At 42.3% G+C, this 21,307-nt stretch overlaps 1 protein-coding gene across 3 annotated transcripts in view; it reads right to left on the bottom strand.

Annotated features, from left to right (window-relative positions):
• The window catches only part of RSPRY1 (ring finger and SPRY domain containing 1), a 64,545-nt gene that overhangs the window by 1,154 nt on the left and 42,084 nt on the right, over nucleotides 1-21,307 (bottom strand). For all 3 annotated transcript variants that reach the window (XM_075940376.1, XM_075940378.1, XM_075940377.1), the window contains 8 exons: nucleotides 20,287-20,353; nucleotides 19,454-19,585; nucleotides 17,501-17,616; nucleotides 16,546-16,689; nucleotides 6,043-6,154; nucleotides 4,578-4,680; nucleotides 2,778-2,930; nucleotides 412-516 (listed from right to left, as the gene is read on the bottom strand). In XM_075940376.1, the coding sequence (XP_075796491.1) occupies nucleotides 412-516; nucleotides 2,778-2,930; nucleotides 4,578-4,680; nucleotides 6,043-6,154; nucleotides 16,546-16,689; nucleotides 17,501-17,616; nucleotides 19,454-19,585; nucleotides 20,287-20,353 (932 nt within the window). The remainder of the gene's footprint in view (nucleotides 1-411; nucleotides 517-2,777; nucleotides 2,931-4,577; nucleotides 4,681-6,042; nucleotides 6,155-16,545; nucleotides 16,690-17,500; nucleotides 17,617-19,453; nucleotides 19,586-20,286; nucleotides 20,354-21,307) is intronic.

Genomic DNA, 21,307 nt, shown 5'->3' on the forward strand with positions numbered 1-21,307 from the left:
ACTTAATTAACTGTATTTGATCTGGTGACTTGGTAAAAGGATCCAGAGGGCATTAAAAGCCAGTCCCATTCTTTATTTTCTCTAAACAATATTGTATTTTATGTAGAGCTTTTATACTGTACTTATCTCAAGACACTTTCCAGACCAAGGAGTTAAATGTGGTAATGAAGGCACCATAAACACACAAAAGCAGGTCTATGTTTAGCAATAGCACACCATAGCCCCGCTGGATATTAAATCTCTTTTGGTGATGGAGATGTTGGCCAAATGACTTGTGTTTATTTATCCTATAGTTTATTTCGAATCTTAGAGAGACAGATTTTTGTGCAAGTGAGGTAGTCAAGAGACGAGCAGAAGTTGTTCTTTCAGAAATGTAGTGCAGACAGACAAGATGTGTTTGTTTAATTTTACCTGTGTCCACATGGCCTGAGTTCTGTGTCTGCTACCTCATCACAGCACAGCGTGCAGCAGTTCTCTCGAATACTCACTTGCTTCAGCAAAGCCAAACGTCTATGTCTGAAATAGACGTACAAGAAAAACACATCAAACTGCACTCCTCAGTAATGGAGCCAGACCAATACCACAGCTCCAGATATTTTTCTACTACACAAATTCTTTATTGTTTGTCAATTAAAAACAAATCAGTAAAAAGACTCCTAATCACGTACAATTATTTGGGACTGTCTAACAATGCTATTTTGGCTACACTGGGGGGATGGTTGGAAGAGGAGGTTAGACTAGATGACTCAATCCATCTTTTTCCATTTCCAATTCCTATGACTTCTGAAATAGAACGTCTAAATGTGAAAAAAAAAATCTCTTATGATTTAGTTTGATAATGGTATATAATAAGAATGGGTTTTAAAAAATTCTCAATATGCACAAAATCTCAGAAACCATATAATATTTTAAGACTGTTTACAACAGGGGTGGGGAATCTCAGGCCCAGGGGCTGGATGCTCAGTGCTCCCCTCCACCCCCGCATTGGGGAACCTGCGTCTGTTGTGGGACCGGAACACACAAACGTCTACTACCCTGGGCCCCACTAGGCTCTGGTGTGCAAGGGGAATGTGGGGAGTGTCTTTCTCCTTCTCAGTCAGGGGCCAGGGCAGTGAGGGGCTTAAAAAAAACAACAACCAAAAACCACTTCTCACTTGTGTGTGGCCCCTGACTGATTTTTCTGTGGGTCACCCCTGGTTTACAAGAACATAGATGCAAAAGGGGACAACCCAACATATCAAGCCACGCAACAACTGGAAAAAAGACCAGGATGTAGACAGGAATGTATGGTGTGTTAGTGTAAGGACATGTCCATGGTACAGAATTAATAAAAGCTTTACTCCATTTGTTTGGATTCTAACAATGGAATTAGAGTTTTATGCTCGGCCAACACCAATACCATGGAATATCAGGTGAGAAATACAGGAAGACAGGCTATAGAACAATTCTTTTTGAACACAACTAGTGCTAAGTAGTTGAAGGGACCTTCTACAATAGATTTAAAAATAAAAAGGAGATTTTCTTGATAAGTTTTGAATAAACATAGGGAAGAGGCTGAAAAAAAAAAAGTCAAAAAGTGTATGGTGTACAGTGGGGCCATACTTCTAATCAGTTAGTATTGAGAGAGAAAGATGCCTGAGAAAAATGCATCAGAACTTTCACGGATGAAAGAAAAAATTCTTTCAAAACCCAAGAAATGATAAACTTCAGCTCTAGTTCTCTGCACTCCCACGAGGTAAGAGGAACTCTGGGTGAACCCACGACACAAAGTATAAATGTAGGTTCAGTCCCTTGTTGATTTTTCCCCCCCACTCGCTCTCAGTATTTGTGGGACTTCTGGTACTTGCCAGAAAAGGAATGAAGTGAAACGAGAGAGCAACTCATCTGGAGATGCAGGGTCACTTGGGGCGTGCCAGGAGGATAAGAGCTTTAAGGGTACTGTGACAGACCCTGTTGTATTGTGTATCCCAGAAGGGTTTGTTTAGCTGTACGCAAGCTGATTCGGTCAGGCACGCGCACAGGAGGCCCTCGTAAGAGGCGAGTTGTCTGACCACAAGAACTATCTTTACACACTAAAAGTTCGGGTTTTGCCCCAGGTCAGATGGTCAGTTAGTGGCCAAGCAGGACCACAAGACACTGGTTCCCAGCACTTAATCACACGTTCACTCGTTATCTAAAGCTAGAATCGAGACTTTCCTTTTGCAGAAATGCAACATTTATTTTATCTAAATCAAAAAGAAGCTCAGAGTATAAATTGGGCCAAAAATAGTTGCCAAAAACAGTTCAGAGTGGTCTTTGGAATAGACTGGCAATTCCACAGCATCCTTCATAATAGGGAAGTATTTTTATTGCGATTAGGAGAAGAGATCAATCACTTCAGGCTTTACAACTGCTTATAAAGTGCATCTACATGGCCAATATCACAAAGGAGGTCACTTTTAAACAAGATTATTTTTCTTCAATTAACTTCAGTTTATACATGGCAGGAACGGCTTCTTACCATGTATTTTAAAGACAGTGCTAGGTAAAATCAGTTTAACTTTAAAACTGCACAGGCAGTGTAGTTTAATGAGTACGGAAGACAGGACAAAAGGTTTTGCTGAAGTGAAGCCTAGTCCTTATCTGAAAGGGACATGCTAATCACATCCAGAATGGATCACTTAAAGTTAGATATGTTTTAAGAGCATGCAGTACTAGACCATTTACACCAGAAATTTAACATCCTGTGTCACATTTGTTCACTGTATGAATGTGGCATACCCAGGCAGACAGATTACCTTGGTAAAATTATTTTCTCCTCTGCTGTCAGGAAGGCATAGTCATTAAAGGTGCTAAATTTGACTGAAGGCGAATACTTGAAAGGTTTTGCTCCAAAATTGAACTCACACTGTTGGTAGGACATGAAACTAGCTGCAGCAAAAAAGCCAGATCTGCAATTTGAAGGAAAGCATGAACATCAGAAAGTTGTAGTGTAGACAGAACACACTGGATAGGAAGACACCTTTATAATTGTACCAAAAGCGCGCTCATCCTGGGACAAGACTCCCAATAGTATAAGCCAGCCAGTGTTACTTAGGAGAGAAATTCCAGGGTAACTGATTTTAACAGCCCTTTCTTTACTTGATTCTTTATTTCTGAATTTAATTAAGATATGTGAACCAAGTCCATAGCCACTTTCTGTCAGAGCTTCCACTGGCTACAAACAGGATAAGTTGCACCTACGTGGAAGGTAAACACATGCGCCTGAGTAGGTGAAAACACTATTTTCCTTCCAACTGATACACAACCTAACAAGAATACCTGATTTGTCCCAAATGGGGCTGTTCGTTGGTACTCGGGGAACCTGTTCAAATACAAAGGGTTCACATCACTACCCCTATTTTTCCCTGATTTAACACAGCACAATATTTGGGGAGCACCAAGCAAATTAGGAGTGTGCAAAAAAGTTGACACATCTGAAGCAATAAGAACAAGGTTTTATTCTTTTATCTCCAAGAGAACCAAATTCCACATTATAACATTGCACGTGTCCCATAAGTTGCTACAATAATGTTGGGATTTCCATTTCCTTTAGAACTAGTTTTGCGGGGTGAAGTGCTTCAGTGCATGAATAGTGCTACACTGTTACATAGCTTCTTAGGCATCTTAAATCAAGAATCTCTCTTGATATATCAGAAATTTTAAGATTTTTGTTCTGCATACTACTTCACAAAGAAAAGGCAAACTGTCAAAGCTTACTAGGGGAGGCACGTACACAGTTTTAACAGGAGTTGTGTGTATAAGTATAGCTTCTTTGTGTAGCATCAGTTTGGATCCCAATAAGTCACTACACTGAAACAGAGGGAACTATTCATAACAGTAAAGTTAAGCACATGCATGAATGTTTGCCGGGCTCGGCCTTTGGTTATTTTTCAAAACCTCAAGCAAAGATCCTTTCATTGGCTCTCCAAGTGCTTGGATTACTCTGCACTGAAAATAGCTTGAGAATCACTGATCAGTCCTATTTATACCCAGGGCCATACAGCGAACAGTACACAATAACCAGTTAACGTTCAACACATTTCTCTCCTACTTTCTAGGATCAGAATCTGGCCTTAGACTAATTACACTTGTATAAATCCACAGTAATGTAATTGGATTTAGGCAGATACACGCTTCACCCCTGGATACACGCTGGGGTGAATAAGAACAGAATCTGGGCACAGCAATATATATGATTATTTTGGCTGTGAGGTGGTGATTATGCAAGCTGGAAAGTGTTTGTTACATTTCTGTTGGATTTTCATGTTACTGTAGTGTCAGCTTGACACTACAAAAAGCTGTATTAAACTTGGACTAAAAAAAGTGTTTGCTTTGGCCCTTGAATCCATTTGTAAATTCATTCCTCATATCATTGGAGTTTAACTCCCAGTATTTTCAATAAGGAACTTTGCTTAAAAGTAATAGCATCTACAACTAGTAAATATTAATTTACTGTGAAACGAAATCAGAATTTGATTTTTTTCTTTTAAAGGGAGAGAATCGTTATCCATATGCACTTTAATTCTTGTCTCTTGTCAAAATGAAAATATACTTACACGGCAGATGAAAACACTTGCTTTTCAGCAGGAAGCTGGTTTCCATTTAGATAGAAGATCATTTGCTTTTCTTGCAAATCTAGTAAAAATCCTATTGTGTCTCCTTATGTGCAAAAACAAAAATATTTTATAATTATAAAGTTTGATATCTATGGTCTTTAACAAATAAAACAAATATGGTTGGGAGCTGGAGGTGCTGATCATTGAGGATTGTTGACTGAATAGTTTGGCTAAGGAGAGACTAACAGAAAACAACCTACCACTATCTGAATAAGCACTAAGGAGCGAGAAGAGTTATTTAGCATAGTAAAAAGAGAATAATGAGGGGGAAATTGGATGAAAATAGGAAAGGAAGATATAGGTTGATTTGCACACAAACAGCTACATATAGGCTACGTCTAGTCTGCAGAGTTATGTAGGGAAAAAATATACAAATGGTGAACCGCAATTTGAGTTTCTTTTTCAGTTTTTTTCAGAAGAGGCTTTTCCCAAATTTGGCCTATCCACATGAGGCCAAATTTTGGAAAAACCTCCTCTTTCAGCACATTCCTTATTCCTCATACAATGAGGAACATAGGGATGCCGAAAGAACGCATCCGCTTTTTTTGAAACAGTTTTTGGATGCAGCAGAGCTTTTCTGGGACACCGGAGCTTTGCAGTGTAGACATAGCCTCAAAGAACATTAACATTGCTAAGTAAAATACTCAAAAGTTAGCAAATGCAGGCTTTAGGGTTACCTCTTTCCATTCCCTCCCCTGGCTGGAGCATGGCCATTGCAGACAATTTTGAGGGAATTTAGCTGCCAAAATCTAAAGAAGTTTCTACCAAGCATATGCAAATGGAGACATTTTAAAGGTTTTACAACTTGGGCAAATTTGGGTTGATTTTCATGGATGTTAGAGCACATCCCTAGGAAGACGGGAAGCGGGGGGGGGGGGGGCAGCTTGTTCCTCCCAATTTTCAAGTTCCTACTCAAAAGCATAAGGACACTATAGCTTCTCAAAACAAAGTTTCCTCCTTTCTTATACAGGGCAAAACAATGCATTTCCCAAACCTTGTTCTTAGAAATAGCCAAACTATATTTGCCAAAGCTTTAAAAAAAAAAATCAGTCTGAGGCGCAAACACAACATGAAACATTTCTGCCTGAATGATTTAAGTTTGGCAAAGTTGTAAGTAACCAAAAACATGCTCTTATTACAGAAAGTGCCACCTTAAGGTTGGACTGTTACTTACAGCAATGCCTGTAATAACTAGTGGGGAGGGGGATGACCCCCCCAAAATGAGGTCATTTTGGCTATGTAATGTCTCCATGGGAAGTGGCAAGACTGGTAAGAAGTTGGCGATCGTCAGACTTTCTGAAACTGGTAATAAACTCCAAATGGAGGCTACTGCTGCTGTGAGTATACCAGACAAGTTCTATGGAGAAAGCAGGCTAGGATAACTGCCACAAGATGAAGTAAATACCTTCTTTCCAACAGGGATGGGAATGTGGTTTACTTCTGGCATTATACCAAATCAGCTGCCGGCAGCCATCATATGCACAGGAGTACTCATCGTCCCCAATACCGTAACCTTCCTTTAGATAAACAAAGCAGAGCATTTTAATCTCCAGTCACTCCTGTTCTGTGAGAAAGGGCTAGAGGTCTATTTTTATATAATCAAACCATTCATTCTAACAATGTCAGCAGGGTTTTTATATTCTGCTTTCTCTCACAAACACCCACATACCCCTCATTCATCCAGTTTCACTTTCTTATGCTTCTTTTTTCTTACAAATGCATCAAAACTACACATAAGAATGGCCACACTGGGTCAGACCAAAGGTCCATCTAGCCCAGTATCCTGTCTGCCGACAATGGCCAGTGCCAGGTGCCCCAGATGGGGTGGACCAAAGACAATGATCAAGTAATCTGTCTCCTACCATTCTTCTCCAGCCTTTGACAAACAGAGACTAGGGGCACCATTCCTTAACCCCTGGCTAATAGCCTTTTATGGACCTAACCTCCATGAATTTATCTAGCGCTTTTCTAAACTCTGTTATAGTTCTAGCCTTCACAGCCTCCTCTGGCAAGGAGTTCCACAGATTGACTGTGCACTGCATGCAGAAGAACTTTCTTTTATTAGTTTTAAACCTTCTACCCATTAATTTCATTTGGTGTCCTCTTGTTCTTATATTATGGGGACAAGTTATGCAACACTCTTATCGAGGCATATTTACTCCCCCCTCCCTCCAAAATCCTTTGGAAGAGATACATTCAAGGTCAAATGAATTTTCTCTGATCCCTTTTATTCATATTCCCTTTTAAAGAAATAATTAGGAGTGAATTTAATACTCATGAAAGATGCATTAACTGAACCTTAGAATGAGCAGGTACAGGTGAGCGTCACCTCAGTGTATACACCTCATTCCTGTGCTGTGTTCAGCAAACAGAATGAGTCAGTGTTAAGAATCAGGGCATTTGCTGAGTAACTGAGCATGAGCAGAGATCGCAGAGGTATTGGTTGCAATGTTTTCCAAAGGTCACAGATGGCGCATGGTATGCTGCAGGGGTCAGCAACCTTTCCGAAGTTGAGTGCCAAGATTTAACCCTCCTGCCCTGGGTCATGCTGCTCTCCTGGTAGGGGGGAAAGGCTCTCTTCATCATGCGCCCCCTGGACCACCTGGGTCAATGCAAACCTTTCCGGTTGCTAATGGAATCTCTCTCTTAAGTACATAAGAGTAATTAACAGCCTGAGCCATTTTGCTAGTGCTGAAGCTGGGGAGAACTGTTTAATTTAAGTTATTAAACAGATTAAGCATTTTAACTCTCATGTTAGTTTATCAAACTTCATTTTAAATAAAGTAAAACATTATGTCCAACACAAAAGGTTTCAACGTTTTCTTTATGATGGGTGGGAACCCTTTTTGGGTTGGAGGGGGTAACTCACCCACAGAAAAATCAGTTGGGGACCATACAAGTCAGAAGCAAAAAAACTCCTCCAAAAACCCTCAACCCTCATTGATGTGGCCCCCAACTGAGACACCTCATTCTTCTGGCACTCCAGCCCCATGGAATGAAGGGAAGGGACAGGGAGGACTGAGGTTCAGGGCTTCCCATAGGCCAGATTTACGTTTTTGGGGTTCTGGGGTTAGTAGATTTTGTGGACCCCCTTAGGCTTTGATATGGGAACAAAAATGAGGGGTTTAATGTGCAGGGATGCAGGACGTGGTGAGGAGGGCAGGATATGGAAGGGAGTTTAGCAGCACACGAAGGTGTGGGATGGAGGTACAAGAGGGAGTTCGGAGGTAGGAGGGGGTTGGAGGAGTTATGCAGAAAAGTTGAGGGTGAGAACACAGCCAAATAGCTATCTGGAGAAGGAGGTAAAGAAGTAGGAAGTAAAGGAAAGTGCAGCTTCTGCAAAGAAAAACTGTATCCCTCTCCCATCTTCCCTCTGCTCCAGCCTCACTCGGCTCAGCCCCATGATCTCCCCATTGCCCCATGCCCCTTAGTGCAACCCCTGCCCCTCCCATCCTGTCCTCCTTCACCCCTCCTCCTGTCCCCTCATTTCTGTGCCCTCAGCACACTCATGGAGAGGGCAGCAGTGCTGGAGTGAGGAGAGGCAGGGTGGGGGCAGTCTCTCTTCCCTGCCCAGACTGGCCCTTTGCCTGCAGCTCCCGGGCTGGGGCAGGCAGAGCCCGGGGCTGCCCAGGGCTGGCTCCAGCCCAGCCAGGCACAGTGGGGCGCTGGGGAAGGGGCTCCCTGACCCTGCACCACAGAGAGCAGCCTGGCACACCACGTGTGCTGGCCACCCAGCCCTGCCCCCTCTCAAAGCAAGAAGCCTGTAGCAAGGAAGGAGGGAATTAACGCCTTAGCTTCCAGGACCTGCATGTGCACGCTGGCCAGGGGCAGCCCCAGGGATGGGCGGGTTCTCCTCTTGCCCTCCCACCCCAGCAAGGAGCCAGAGCTGCTGCTCTAGCCTGCAACTGTGTGGCTAAGGCTGGAGCCACAGCACGAGCTCCTGGCTATGCATGGGGTAGGGGTGGGGCTGAGCTCCTGCCCCCATGCCACAGGAAATCGGCTGGCGTGCTGCTTGTGGCATGCGTACTGGGGATTGCCAACTCCTGGTCTGGTAACAGCACAAGACTGCAAGTCAGGAGTTACGGGATTTATTTGTGACTCTGCCAGCAACTGGTTGGGAGATACCGGGCGAGTCTCTGAACTTCTGGGTTTCAGGTCCTCCACACTTATAAAATAGGGATCAAGTTTGCCTACCTCTCCAGGGATACTGTAAGAATTAGTGTCTGCTAAATGCTAAAAGCTAAAGTCTCCTGGAATGAGAGAGACTACACATTTTATATATTGATTAATACAGGCTAGAGTATCTTTGCAACACATCTAGGTTCTTTCTTTTGAATCGCTGGGCACCAAAATAGATGCTCCTTTTCCCCCTCCTCTCCTCCACACCGTCAACCAGCCTGACATCAATGACCGTAAAAGAATGTCTAGGAAGGCATGCCCCCTTCTTCAGTGTAACTGATTTTCAAGAAGCATTTGATAGCCTGCATTTGATGTGACTATCTGAACATTGGCTGGCACAAATTAATTTTTTTTAACCCCCCCCCCACACACTTCAACCCCCCATTTCTAAAATAAATTAAAATAAATTAAAATCTTTTAAACATCTTTTTGATAGCCTGCACAAACATACACTGTGGAGTATTCTTCAGTCCTAGCCATCTTAACAGAGATGGGCAGTGCTCTAAAAGATGAGCAATCAGACAGGAGTGGTTGATATCAGTGAAACATGGTTGCATTTTATCTCCACGTCTGGCATTGTTTACCACAGACCCAAAAATAAAGAAGTTCATTAGCCACAGAAACATGAATATAGCATGGACAGGTGGCCAATGCCTAGATGACCTAGACACTGATGTCATTGTGGTACTGAGCAGCACCTTCAAAAATAAAGACAGATAACTCAATGACACTACAACAAATATCCTTGAAACCCAGATATCAAGTGATAACATCACATTAGAAGGCAATTACTCTACCTGGACACTACCATATTAATTAACCACTACCTCAAAAAGGAAGCGACATCAAGACCAGGAAAGGCCTCTACAATATTCAGTAAACTTGACAATGTATCAGGGATGTAACAGTGTAGTCAATTAATTGATTAGAATTAAACAATAAGCTTTTGTAGAGTATAGACCCCCGCCCCGGCCAGCAAATTTTTTAGTGGGCTGGCCAGCAGCCCAGCTCACTCCTGGCTTGCACTGGGTCCAGGACTTACCCCCGCTGTGGCTCTGCATTTAAAGTAAATTAGGAGGCAGGCGGGAAGGAAGCCTGGCTCAGTTTTGGCTCGCGCTGGGTCCAGGAGCTCAGATCTGCCTCTGCCCCTCCCTAGACAGGGACTGCTGCCATCCCACACTAATAACCAGTTGATATAGAGGCAGCAACCCGGTTCCCATTGCAGACCAGCTCCCGCCTGGCACCAGACGCTGCTGCCTCTGATACTGAGGCAGCAGCACAGAGTGGCAGGGGGCTCTTCTGGAGCGGGGCTGGAGCGCACTGGCTGCCGGCCCCACCCCTGGGAACTATAGAATAGTCGAGTAACGGATACAAATTCATGAGGTTAATCAACAATTCAATTAACCGATAACTAACATCCTTACAATGTATGGCAATCAAATACATTCAGCAGTAGAACAAAACTGACTACTTTTGATTTAAACATCAGCTTGGTGCTAACAAAGGGCTGCAAGACCTGAAGATCAGCTAAAATGTTAGAAATCTAGAGGTTTTCTAAAAATAAGGGCCTAGAAAAGATTCTGGGCATTGATTACAATGACTTCATCACCAGTGAAGAGAAGTCACCAACCAGTAGCTCATTTCCACTAGAATCAGAAGACCTGCACTTTGGATGCTAATACAGACTTCATCACGAAGCGGTCAAGTGGAAAGCAAATGGTACGAGGAAACAAGGGCACCCATGAAACTTTTGCAGAACAACCCTTAGAACTGAGGACAGACTAGCCCAACTGAACATCATAGAGCCAACAGCAAATGACAGACAGGAATGGAAAAAAAAAAGTCTCTGCCCAGTGCGCCAATACTGTTGCAGGAAGGATATAAAAGCACGTTCCATATACATGTGACTACCTGAACATTGGCTGGGACAAATTAATTTTTTTAACCCCCCCCCACACACACGTCAACCCCCCATTTCTAAAATAAATTAAAATAAATTAAAATCTTTTAAACAAAAAGACTACCAGGAATACCCAAGAAAAGAAAGGGGAGGGAGGGAGAGGAAAGCTGTTAAATAGAGACATCATCTCAACTCTCTCCATTTAGAAATTCCTCACAGGAAGCACAGCAGACAGAAAAAAAAAAAAACCACAAGCAAGCTGTCAAGCTACTCAAAATGAGTGGAAAAAAAATCTTTTAAGCCTCTTACAGTTCTAAGAACGGGTGGGTTGCTGTTTTAGTTCACAAACAGTTTCCATTACATTTAGTTGGCAACTTCTGGTATTCCAGACAGCACTGCAAATGTAACAAAATTGCAAGCTTGTGTTGTAGGGAAGGGGCCATATTTAGACATGATGCAATTAGATGCGCAAGGAGAGGGGAGTAGTTTACATGAATGAAAGTAAGGGAGAGGATTGCAGGAAGAATAACTAATGGGGACAGGGAATCTACTTGATCTTATTCCTCTCTACATCATCCTGTTAGCTTCCTCTTACTGTATGCTTCTCCTCCATTCCCTTGCCATGTACCAACATCTAGATCACTGCTCTGTAACTGGTCCATGATGCATATAAGTTTTGGAATTGAACAGTTTTAACTCTGGTGTTTCTTGTATTAAAACAACAACAACAACCACCCCCATCACACAATCAACACCCCCTGCAATCTCTGCCCTTATCAATGTTATGATGACCAGAATGATTGTGGTAATGTGAGTATTTTAAACTGATTGACTAGCAAGTAGATCTGTTGACTATCAAGGAATGAGTTTATGCTACATGATGATCTTGTTAGCTCTGCAGAGTCAACAAAATAAAGAAGACCTGGACTATATTTCTGGCACATACACAGAGTTGTTAATTAAGGACCATACTCTGTTTCCACTACTGTGGATGGTAAAATGCAAATTGATCTCAGTAGTATCAGGACACGACCATAAGTTCCTATTGCAGAACTGTTAGTAGTGATTATGGGTGAGCCAAAAAGCGGGATTTTCAGATGCTGGAGTGAGATTGCAAAGATGACAACCAGAAAAGCCCTCTTTCCTTGTAAGCTTAACACACCTAATATGTAATCGTTGTAACAGACTCCATTAAAAAAAAGCAGAATAGAAGGCACTAACAGTAGTGTTCAGGTTGAGATTAACAAGCCTAACAATTCTACAACAAGGCTGCCATGATGACCTTTACACTACCCCCATTTTGTCTGATTATACCTGAGTTTACAAGAGCCTGCAAATTAAAAAACCAAGGCTAAAAAAACCCAAATAATAACCTCCCACCCCACACACAAAAATCACACCACAAAAAGGTTTTTACCTTCACAATAAAGACTACTATGCCTTCTCAGTAAAGATTATATGTTTAAAAAAAAAGTTCACCCATAAAACTTGCCACGGGTAAACAGAACTTTGAAAGGCAGGATAAGTAACTAGATGTGACTGGCAAGGTACCTGCTTGAAATGAAGAATGAAATCAGTGCTTAATGCTAATGATGTCACCAAGTGACATTTATACCTGTTTTGCACTATTTTCAGTCTCTGATTCTCTGGTGGTTTTCATATTTGTATGAAGCTTATTATTGAAGGGCAGAGCAAAGAACATTTGGCATGCTATTGCCACATATGTACTTTTTCCACAGGAAATTAATCTTTCCTGTCACAAAAACGGAAAGCTTCAAATTCCTTGCGCCAGACTGAAAGAAAGTCATAGACCTAGGGCTGGAAGAGAACTCAGGAGGTCATCGAGTCCAGCCCCCTTCCCAACGCAGAACCAACCCCAACTAAATCATCCCATCCAAGGCTTTGTCAAACCAAAACAAAAAAAAAACAACCCCCCCCCCCCAAAAACAAAAACAAAAACAAAACTTAAAAACTTCTACGGATGGAGATTCCATCACCTCCTAGGTAACCCATTCCAGTGCTTCACCACCCTCCTAGGGAAATAGTTTTTCCTAATATCCAATCTAGACCCCCCCCCCCTGCAACTTTATACCATTTCTCCTCGATCTATCAGCCATCACTACTGAGAACAGCCTCTCCATCTTCTTTGGAACCTTCAAGTACTTGAAGGCTGCTATCAAATCTCCCCCCTTATTTAATCTGCAGAAGAGAAGAGTAAGCCTAAACCCCTCAGCCTCTCCTCATAAATCATGTGCTCCAACCCCCTAATTTTTGTTGCCCTCTGTTGGACCTGAGTCCACATTTTTTCTGTAGTGTGGGGCCCAGAACTGGACACAATACTCCAGATATGGCCTAACCAGTGCAGAATAAGGAGGAATCATCACTTCTCTAGATCTGCTGGAAATGCTCCTCTTAATGAACCTGAACATGTCACTAGCCTCCTTGGCTACCAAGAGCACCCTATTGGCTCATATCTAGCTTCTCATTCACTGTAATCCCCAGGTCCTTTTCTGCCAAACTGCTGCTTAGCCAGCCAGTCTGCAAGTTTTTTCTGGCAGAAAATATGCTAATGAGGGACTCATTAGCATGAGTCAATCTCTTTAGCATATTTTCTGCTACCGTATATACTCGAGTATAAGCCGACCCGAATATAAGCCGAGGCACCTAATTTTACCACAAAGAACTGGGAAAAAGTATTGACTCGAGTATAAGCCTAGGGTAGGAAATGAGGCAGCTACTGGTAAATGTAAAAAATGAAGACAGATACCAATAAAATTACATGAATATTTATTTCAAAGAAAAACAATAACCTAGCTCCGTAAGTGGAAAAGGGGGTCAACAAAAACAATATGGTATCAAAAATACCGTAACTTTAAAAGTACAACAACCTTAGCTCAATCAGCAACCAAGCTAACACACAAGAGCTAAAATCCTTCAAAACTGGAGTTCTCCTCCTCATCATCTGTATGTCCAAACAGAGCTTCAGCTGGTGTGAGGTTATCAGCATAGACATTGTCATCATCACTGACAAACTATTATGGAGTAGTTTTTTAAGAAAGCATATTGGAATGTATTTAACTCACTTAGAAGCAGTCCCAGCTCTACGAACATCAAAATGCAGTATGTAGAAAAAGTTGAAAGAAAAATATAGTAAATCTGCCCTCTTCCACAACAAGTAAAAATAGCACCTAATGTAGCATCATTGCCAATCTACAGCAGCTATTCAAGTACATGAAAGTTTAAGTAAAATACTTCCAACTTAATCTTAGAAATGTTTTATACCCTTTTAATATATCATTTTTTAAAAAGTTCCTATAAAGCTACATGTGGCATTTCATTTCTTTTCACAAGTTTTAGGAACTGAACTGAGCACTTTTAATATGCTCTGGATTATAAATTCTCTTTAAAAGTTTATTGTGAAATACTGGCAAAACCAATTGTCATTCAACTGGTATATAAACGAGACCCAAGAGTATAATGAATTTCTATCTACAACATTTAGTCAAATCCACCAGGGAAGGGCAGTAATTTCTTTTAAAGTAGAACCCTTTAATTGTTCCTACGTACCTTCCAATATTCAGTTGTATTAAATACATTTCTTCAGACAATTGTCCTAGTATTCAGTCTTTCTTGTGTTTAGTGCACTAACAATCTGGCGTAAGTTACTGTACTAATATGAAACTATTCAGCAGTTTGACAGATTAAATATTTTTAATAAAACAGTACAGGCAGTCCCCGGGTTACGTACAAGATAGGGACTGTAGGTTTGTTCTTAAGTTGAATCTGTATGTAAGTCGGAACTGGCGTCCAGATTCAGCCGCTGCTGAAACTGACCGCCAGTTCTGACTTACATACAGAATCAACTTAAGAACCCCAAGCGTCCCCAAGTCAGCTGCTGCTGAAACTGATCAGCAGCTGATTCCAGGAAGCCCGGGGCAGAGCAACTCTGCCTGGGGCTTCCTGTAGTCAGCACTGGTCAGTTTCAGCAGAAGCTGACTTGGGGACGCCTGGGGCAGAGCAGCTGGGGTGCTGCTGGGTTGCTCCAGTAGCGCCGCTCCTGGGTGCTACTGGACCAACCTAGCAGCACCCCATCTGCTCTGCCCCAGGCGTCCTGATTCAGCCGCTGCTGAAACTGACCAGCAGCAGCTGAATCAGGACCTGGGGCAGAGCAGCTGGGGTGCTGCCGGGTTGGTCCAGTAGTGCCCAGAGCGGGCGCTGCAGGACCAATCGGCAGCGCCCCAGCTGCTCTGCCCCAGAGTCCAAAACAAAAGCCTGGTCTGCTGGGGGGGGGGGGAGAGGAGCACACTAGCTGCGCCCCCCCCCCCCCCCCAAGCAGACCAGGGACACGGGGAGCAGAGCCTCTGAGGCTTTGCTCTGGCAAAGCCTCAGAGGGAGGGACCCCGCCGCGGCTGTGGCTTCAGTCCGGGAGCCTGTGGTCTGCTGGGGACGGTCCCCAGCAGACCACAGGCTCCCGGACTGAAGCCGCAGCCGCGGGGGGGGGGGGGGTCCCTCGCCTCTGAGGCTTTGCCAGAGCAAAGCCTCAGAGGCACGGGGAACCGCCGCTGCTGCCGCTTCAATCTGGGTGCCTGTGGTCTGCTGGGGACCGTCCCCAGCAGACCACAGGCTCCCGGACTGAAGCCACAGCCGCGGGGGGGTCCCTCCCTCTGAGGCTTTGCCAGAGCAAAGCCTCAGAGGCTCTGCTCCCCGTGTCCCTGGCCTGTGGTAGAGCAGGTAGAGCAGGTGGAGCGCTGCCGGTTGGTCCCGCAGCACCGCTCCTTGGCACTACTGGACCAACCCTGCAGCACCCCACCTGCTCTGTCCCAGGAGTCCTGATTCAGCCGCTGCTGGTCAGTTTCAGCAGCGGCTGAATTAGGACACCTGGGGCAGAGCAGCTGGGGTGCTGCTGGGTTGGTCCAGTAGCGCCGAGGAGCGGCGGCGCTACTAGACCAACCCAGCAGCACCCCAGCTGCTCTGCCCCAGGCATCCCCAAGTCAGCCGCTGCTGAAACTGACCAGTGGCTGACTGCAGGAAGCCCCTGCCCCGGGCTTCCTGGAATCAGCCGCTGATCAGTTTCAGCAGCAGCTGACTTGGGGACGCCTGGGGTTCTTAAGTTGAATCTGTATGTAAGTCAGAACTGGCGTCCAGATTCAGCTGCTGTTGAAACTGATCAGTTTCAGCAGTGGCTGAATCTGGACGCCAGTTCCGACTTACATACAGATTCAACTTAAGAACAAACCTACAATCCCTATCTTGTACGTAACCCGGGGACTGCCTGTATTCAACTACCCTGAGGGTAGAGTAACCCAGTTTCATGTAGAGTAGAGGCCCTTATAGTCCAATCATCACATTTGTGGAAATAGAGAAAAAAGTAAAAAACACCTGATGGCTTTTTAACGGCCTCTGTCAAATAAGTGAATGATAGAGTATCAGCTCTTTGCAAGCTCACTTCACAAAAACGCAGCTGGCAGTAACTGACATCCTTATTTGCAGGTGGAGCAGAGACCAAGAGTGGAATGGGTCATAAAAGTTGAATTATCTTCCTACTGCTCCAAATGAGGATTAAGGCATGGGAGAGAAGATAGTTTTGGAGGCAAATGTCACTTCAACACCGTTCATGAATACTAAATTCACTCAGTGTACCAGTGTAAATGTACGGGGAGGGGGGGAGGAAAAAGCGGGAACCTAAGAGAAAGAGGCAGTACATATACAAGTATGGACAATTATTTCAATAGGATGTAAAAAGCCATTTGTATATGCACTAAACAAAACAACCACCACCCTCCCCCCTAAGACTTAGAGTATCAGCTGTGTCACCTCACATGCACTCACATGATTGAGAAATTTGCTGTCTTTGGTGGCCCATCCTATCTGCATCACTCCTGAAGTAATTACTGTGACTTCATAGTACCAAACTCCAGAATCAACACAGAACGTACACCGAACACTTTCAAAAGAGGAGGCATCACACCGAGCCTGAAGAAACAAAGTGGAAAATACATTATTTGTAATTAGTTCCCTGCCTGATAGATATGAGACGTGCCATAAAAGAAAAATTGTAAAAGCATTTAAATTTCAAACACAATGCAACCCCTTTCACAACAGGAATTGCAGTATACTGGATAGAACCTCAGCACAACTGAACCACATTGGACATATATCAGAGAAAAGCAACAGAAGTGATCTGAGGGCTAATGAAACGGATTCAAAGGTTAAAAGCTTTTTTTTTTTTTTTTTTTTTTTTAAAAAGACCAAGTTGTGAACAATCTACAACTATCTCAAAGGTATAAATATCAAAGGGGGGGGGGGGGGAAAATGTAGTACACTATGAATATAGCATCAGAAATCATGGAAGAAAATTAAGAAAAGGGTGAATTTTCTGATGCTGAGAGATTTTTCTCTATGGAAATGGAATCCCTATTGATTTGGGCTTTTAAGACTAGAAAGGACAACTGGAAAAACAGAACAACAACAACAACAAGTTACCACAGGGAACGGTTCTGCACTACATGGGAGAAGCAGCAGATAGGTCTACAGAGAAAGAAACCCGAGCTTTACAGAAGGGTGATGTTTCACAACGGTCATTTCTCATACTAAAAGCAAGTTAGAGACATTAGAGTCCATTGCCAAAACAGATTGCCCTCACTGGTTTGGTACAGAACTGAGAAATAGACACATGATGATTCTTCGAAGGGTAAAAAAGGAGAAAAAATGTGAATTAAATGGTTATAAATTGTAGCTTTTTTCAAACATAATTCTGCATTGAAATAATAAAATGACATCCTACCTCCAGTCCACGTGGTGAGATCTTAAGGTATTCACTGACATCATTACTATTCAGCATGGCCTTAATATTGGTCAAGTCAACTTTCTCATATGTAAACTGTCTGCCTTCTTTCAAAACTGCAGAAAAATGTATTTAATCAAGTGCTACTGCAGGAACACATCCAATCAAATTATTTCAATACATCGAACAGTTTTAAGAGAGTTTTATTAAAGCTAATGTTTGAAATAAAGATTGACATGGGACACAGGTTAAGAGAAAAACTCAACATGTGTACATGCAATTCAGTCTTGGCATACTTTAGAGCAACAATGGTATTATGCATACTTGAATGCGAAATTATTTATTTACAGTCGCTCCAATACAGGTTAGAACTATATCCAGGAGCAGGGCATCTTGTGTATCGGAAAAGCACTTAAGGGCTAACTGTGCCTCTCAAGGAACCATGAGTAAGCATTAAGGGCATCAGAATACATATCAATATGTGATTTTTTTCAGGATAGAGAAGACAAGACCTTGATGGTTCACATGAGTGGATTCTCAGGCTCTTGTAAACTCAGATTTACTGAGTGGAATTTTTCTATAAGTGGAACGGTGCGAGGAAGACCGAAAACTCAACTGCTGCTGTCAGCTACTGGGCTTGGTTTATGCAGATGAACTGAACCAATTAATGTTGTTTTCCCATTTCTAGTCCTTTCTTCTCCACTTCTGTGATTGCTAGAACCTCAGACACTGCTCCTTCATTAGCTAATCAAATGCTTGCGTTTCAAGGCAAGAAAAAAAAAAAAGCAAGCAAAGCAAGGATCTGCTGGAATCTTTGTAACAGCTTAGGATCAGTGGAGAGAAGAGAAGCTTAACTGTGGGGTTCTCTAGCATGCTGCTCAATGAGGCCTCCTCACATTTGCTTTAACTCAGGGTGGTGCTTGCTCCAGCCCTGAGCGATATTGTTATACTATACACTGAGTTTTGTTAGAAATTCCACCCTGGAAGCCACTCAGAATCAGGGCAGGGAAGACACAGGACACTGGGACTACATAAAACCAGGAGGGCAAGTTGGAGAATAACTACTGTGCTATGCAATGGAAACTGCTCTATACCTTTTCCTCCACATCATTCTCTTCCACACTGAGAGGAATGGAGCAGCATTTAATTCTACAGACTGAGAATCACATATTAACACTAAAAAGTGGCAATTCATCAGACAGAAGTCTGTTTCCGGGAGTGTAATGTACATCAAAGAAACTCATTACAATCTGTTTATTGCCATTTTAATAAAGCACAAGTTGATACTGAGCTTCAGCATATAATAGACAAGCTGCTGCCTGAGGCCAACAAAGTTATTTCATTCTCTTTTTTTCCAGTGGTAGTGAAGCAGAGGGACACAGCTGCCAGCCCTGTGAGAACTTTCAGCGAGTCAAAGCTTTGGGCTCACTAATGTAAAGAAGCACTCCAGGCAAAACAAGATAGAGTATCTCTGTAAACTTTCCTGGTTTCTTAAATTAGTAGAGTCTAGTATGCTCAATAAGGCCCAGGCTGTAATCAGCCCTTGTGTAGATTGTGATATTCTTGGGTATACCAATACCAAGGGCTTTTTGGGACAATCCTGCTTTCCCTCAAAGTTAGAGTACAGTGCAATCTAACTATTGTGAGCTTATTTCTCACGCACACAGAGAAAAAAACATAAAACTCTTTAAGTTTATTTGCACAGATTACATAAGGTGTGTTTTTCCAGAATTCAGGCATACACTAATGCACATGGATCTGTGTATATTATTTCTTTGCGCACTCTGTATTTTTGAACATACAACTATGACTAGACACACAAAATTACTAGTAAATACTACACAAAACATGGTATTTGTGCATTCAACACCGACACACATATTCTCTCCCTCAAAAGAGAGCTGCCCTGCAAAAAAATCCAATAATATAAAATGAATCTGTTTTCATACTTACATAGATTGTCTAAACTCCACTGGGCACAGAATCCAACTTGGCGTTTTAAATAGTCTGGATTATCTGTCCATTTCTCCAACAAAACTAGCTGGTCACTAATACAGGATTCAGAAACTGTCATTTTATTTTCACCTGTAATTTAAAAAGTAAAAGAGTAACACATGTAAAGAAGAAACCATGTGAAAAAATAAAAGGAAAGGCTTTACAAACAGTATAAAAACAGTGAACCCCAGTATTAAACAAAAAATACACACATTCACGTATCTTCTCCTGACAGATTACTAATAGGAAGAGATGTAATACTAAATATTCAGCATTTCACTCTCTTAAGTCATCTGAGAGAATGGCAATTAGCTAGGAAAATAATAAATTGCCGTCTATGAACAGGACAAATTTTTCCAGCCATGGAGAGGTCTTCAAAGGGATCCTACCCTTCGTTCCATCCCCCAAGCCACCTTTGATGGAGAGCAAATTCAATATGGCAATAATCTGAGGGATAGTCGAGGACACCTCGCAGTAGAGAGAGAGAACTGTGTTTCACCCATTTTCTCCGAAGGACTTGGGGTCACTACAACAAGGTTAGTTTCTGCCTGCCCCAGAGGATTTAAGCATAATTTTCCCTACAGTGATCCCATTGCCTATCAGGCCAGGTATCATTGTGATCCTTATTGGGCACTAGGCTTAAGCTACGAGTTGGAACTTCAACCGAGTTATTAGGAGTACATGTGTTGGGGCCAGCAGAGAGTAGATGTGATCAGATGAAGGAAATAACCATTCTGGAGTAACATGACCTCCAATGTTTTTACTGCCATAAGTACTAGGCTAATACTTACTTGTTTGTGCAAACTTTTCCAGTGCTATTAGTGCAAAAAGCATTACCGTCGGATGGGACTGGAAATTCTAAAGACAAGAGAGTATTAAATGTATGCCACAGCAGTGTAAGATGTTTCTGTTGGCTTGTCTAATACAATGAAAACATTTTCATAACACTAGCAGCCAGATTACATTTTTAAGACTCTGCACAAGAGAAAGACAGACAGCATGAGCAATAGGAATAGTAGGTGGGAAGTGGACCTTACTAGAAGTATGGAAGGACCTATTTCTCATATTACACCAGTTTTTTTAACCTGTGTAGTCTATTTCAGTGCAATTGCTCCTGATTTACCTTGATGTGACACATTGGAGGACCACTGAATTAAAAGTACATTTTCTAGCCCAAAATTATTAGATTTTTTTTTCTGAAAACAAAACAACTCTAATGTTTCTGAATACACCTTTAACCTGCCTTGTTCTAGTCACCAAACATTTTTCAAGAACCTGTCCCCTCCGTTTGGCTAGAAATCATGCAAAAAGCTGTTTTCCACCTGAAACTTCATTTGAAATAATTAAGGTGTAGGCTTTATAAAAAGGAAGACTATGCTCCAGAATAAGCTGTAAGTTTTGAGCCATACAGTATATATTTGATATAGAATTTTAAGATGTCCTTACCAGGTATTGCGTAGGACTTTCAGTATCAATATGTCCTTATGCTAATTAACACAAGTGAAGGAGATGCTAAAAATTATTTACAAGCACTCTGGCACTGAGCCAAGAGAAAGTTTGGCAGACAAAATACTTTATTTCTGAATCAAACAAGCACTTTATTAGGAAGTGAAAGTTTCTACTATGTTAAGCACATGATTTATTTAGCATTCGGTGAATTATTCTAATAGTAAGCACTTATGTAAGAGCTTTTCAAATGAAGAACACATGCTTTTCTTTAAAAAAAAAAAGGATATACTTGCACTCATTCATAGATAGGTAAACTGAGGAGCAGAAGTTAAGTGATTTGCCCCAGGTCACATCAATGAAAGA

This window comes from Pelodiscus sinensis, chromosome 12 (assembly GCF_049634645.1).
Source record: "Pelodiscus sinensis isolate JC-2024 chromosome 12, ASM4963464v1, whole genome shotgun sequence".
Classification (NCBI taxonomy): Eukaryota; Metazoa; Chordata; order Testudines; family Trionychidae; genus Pelodiscus; species Pelodiscus sinensis.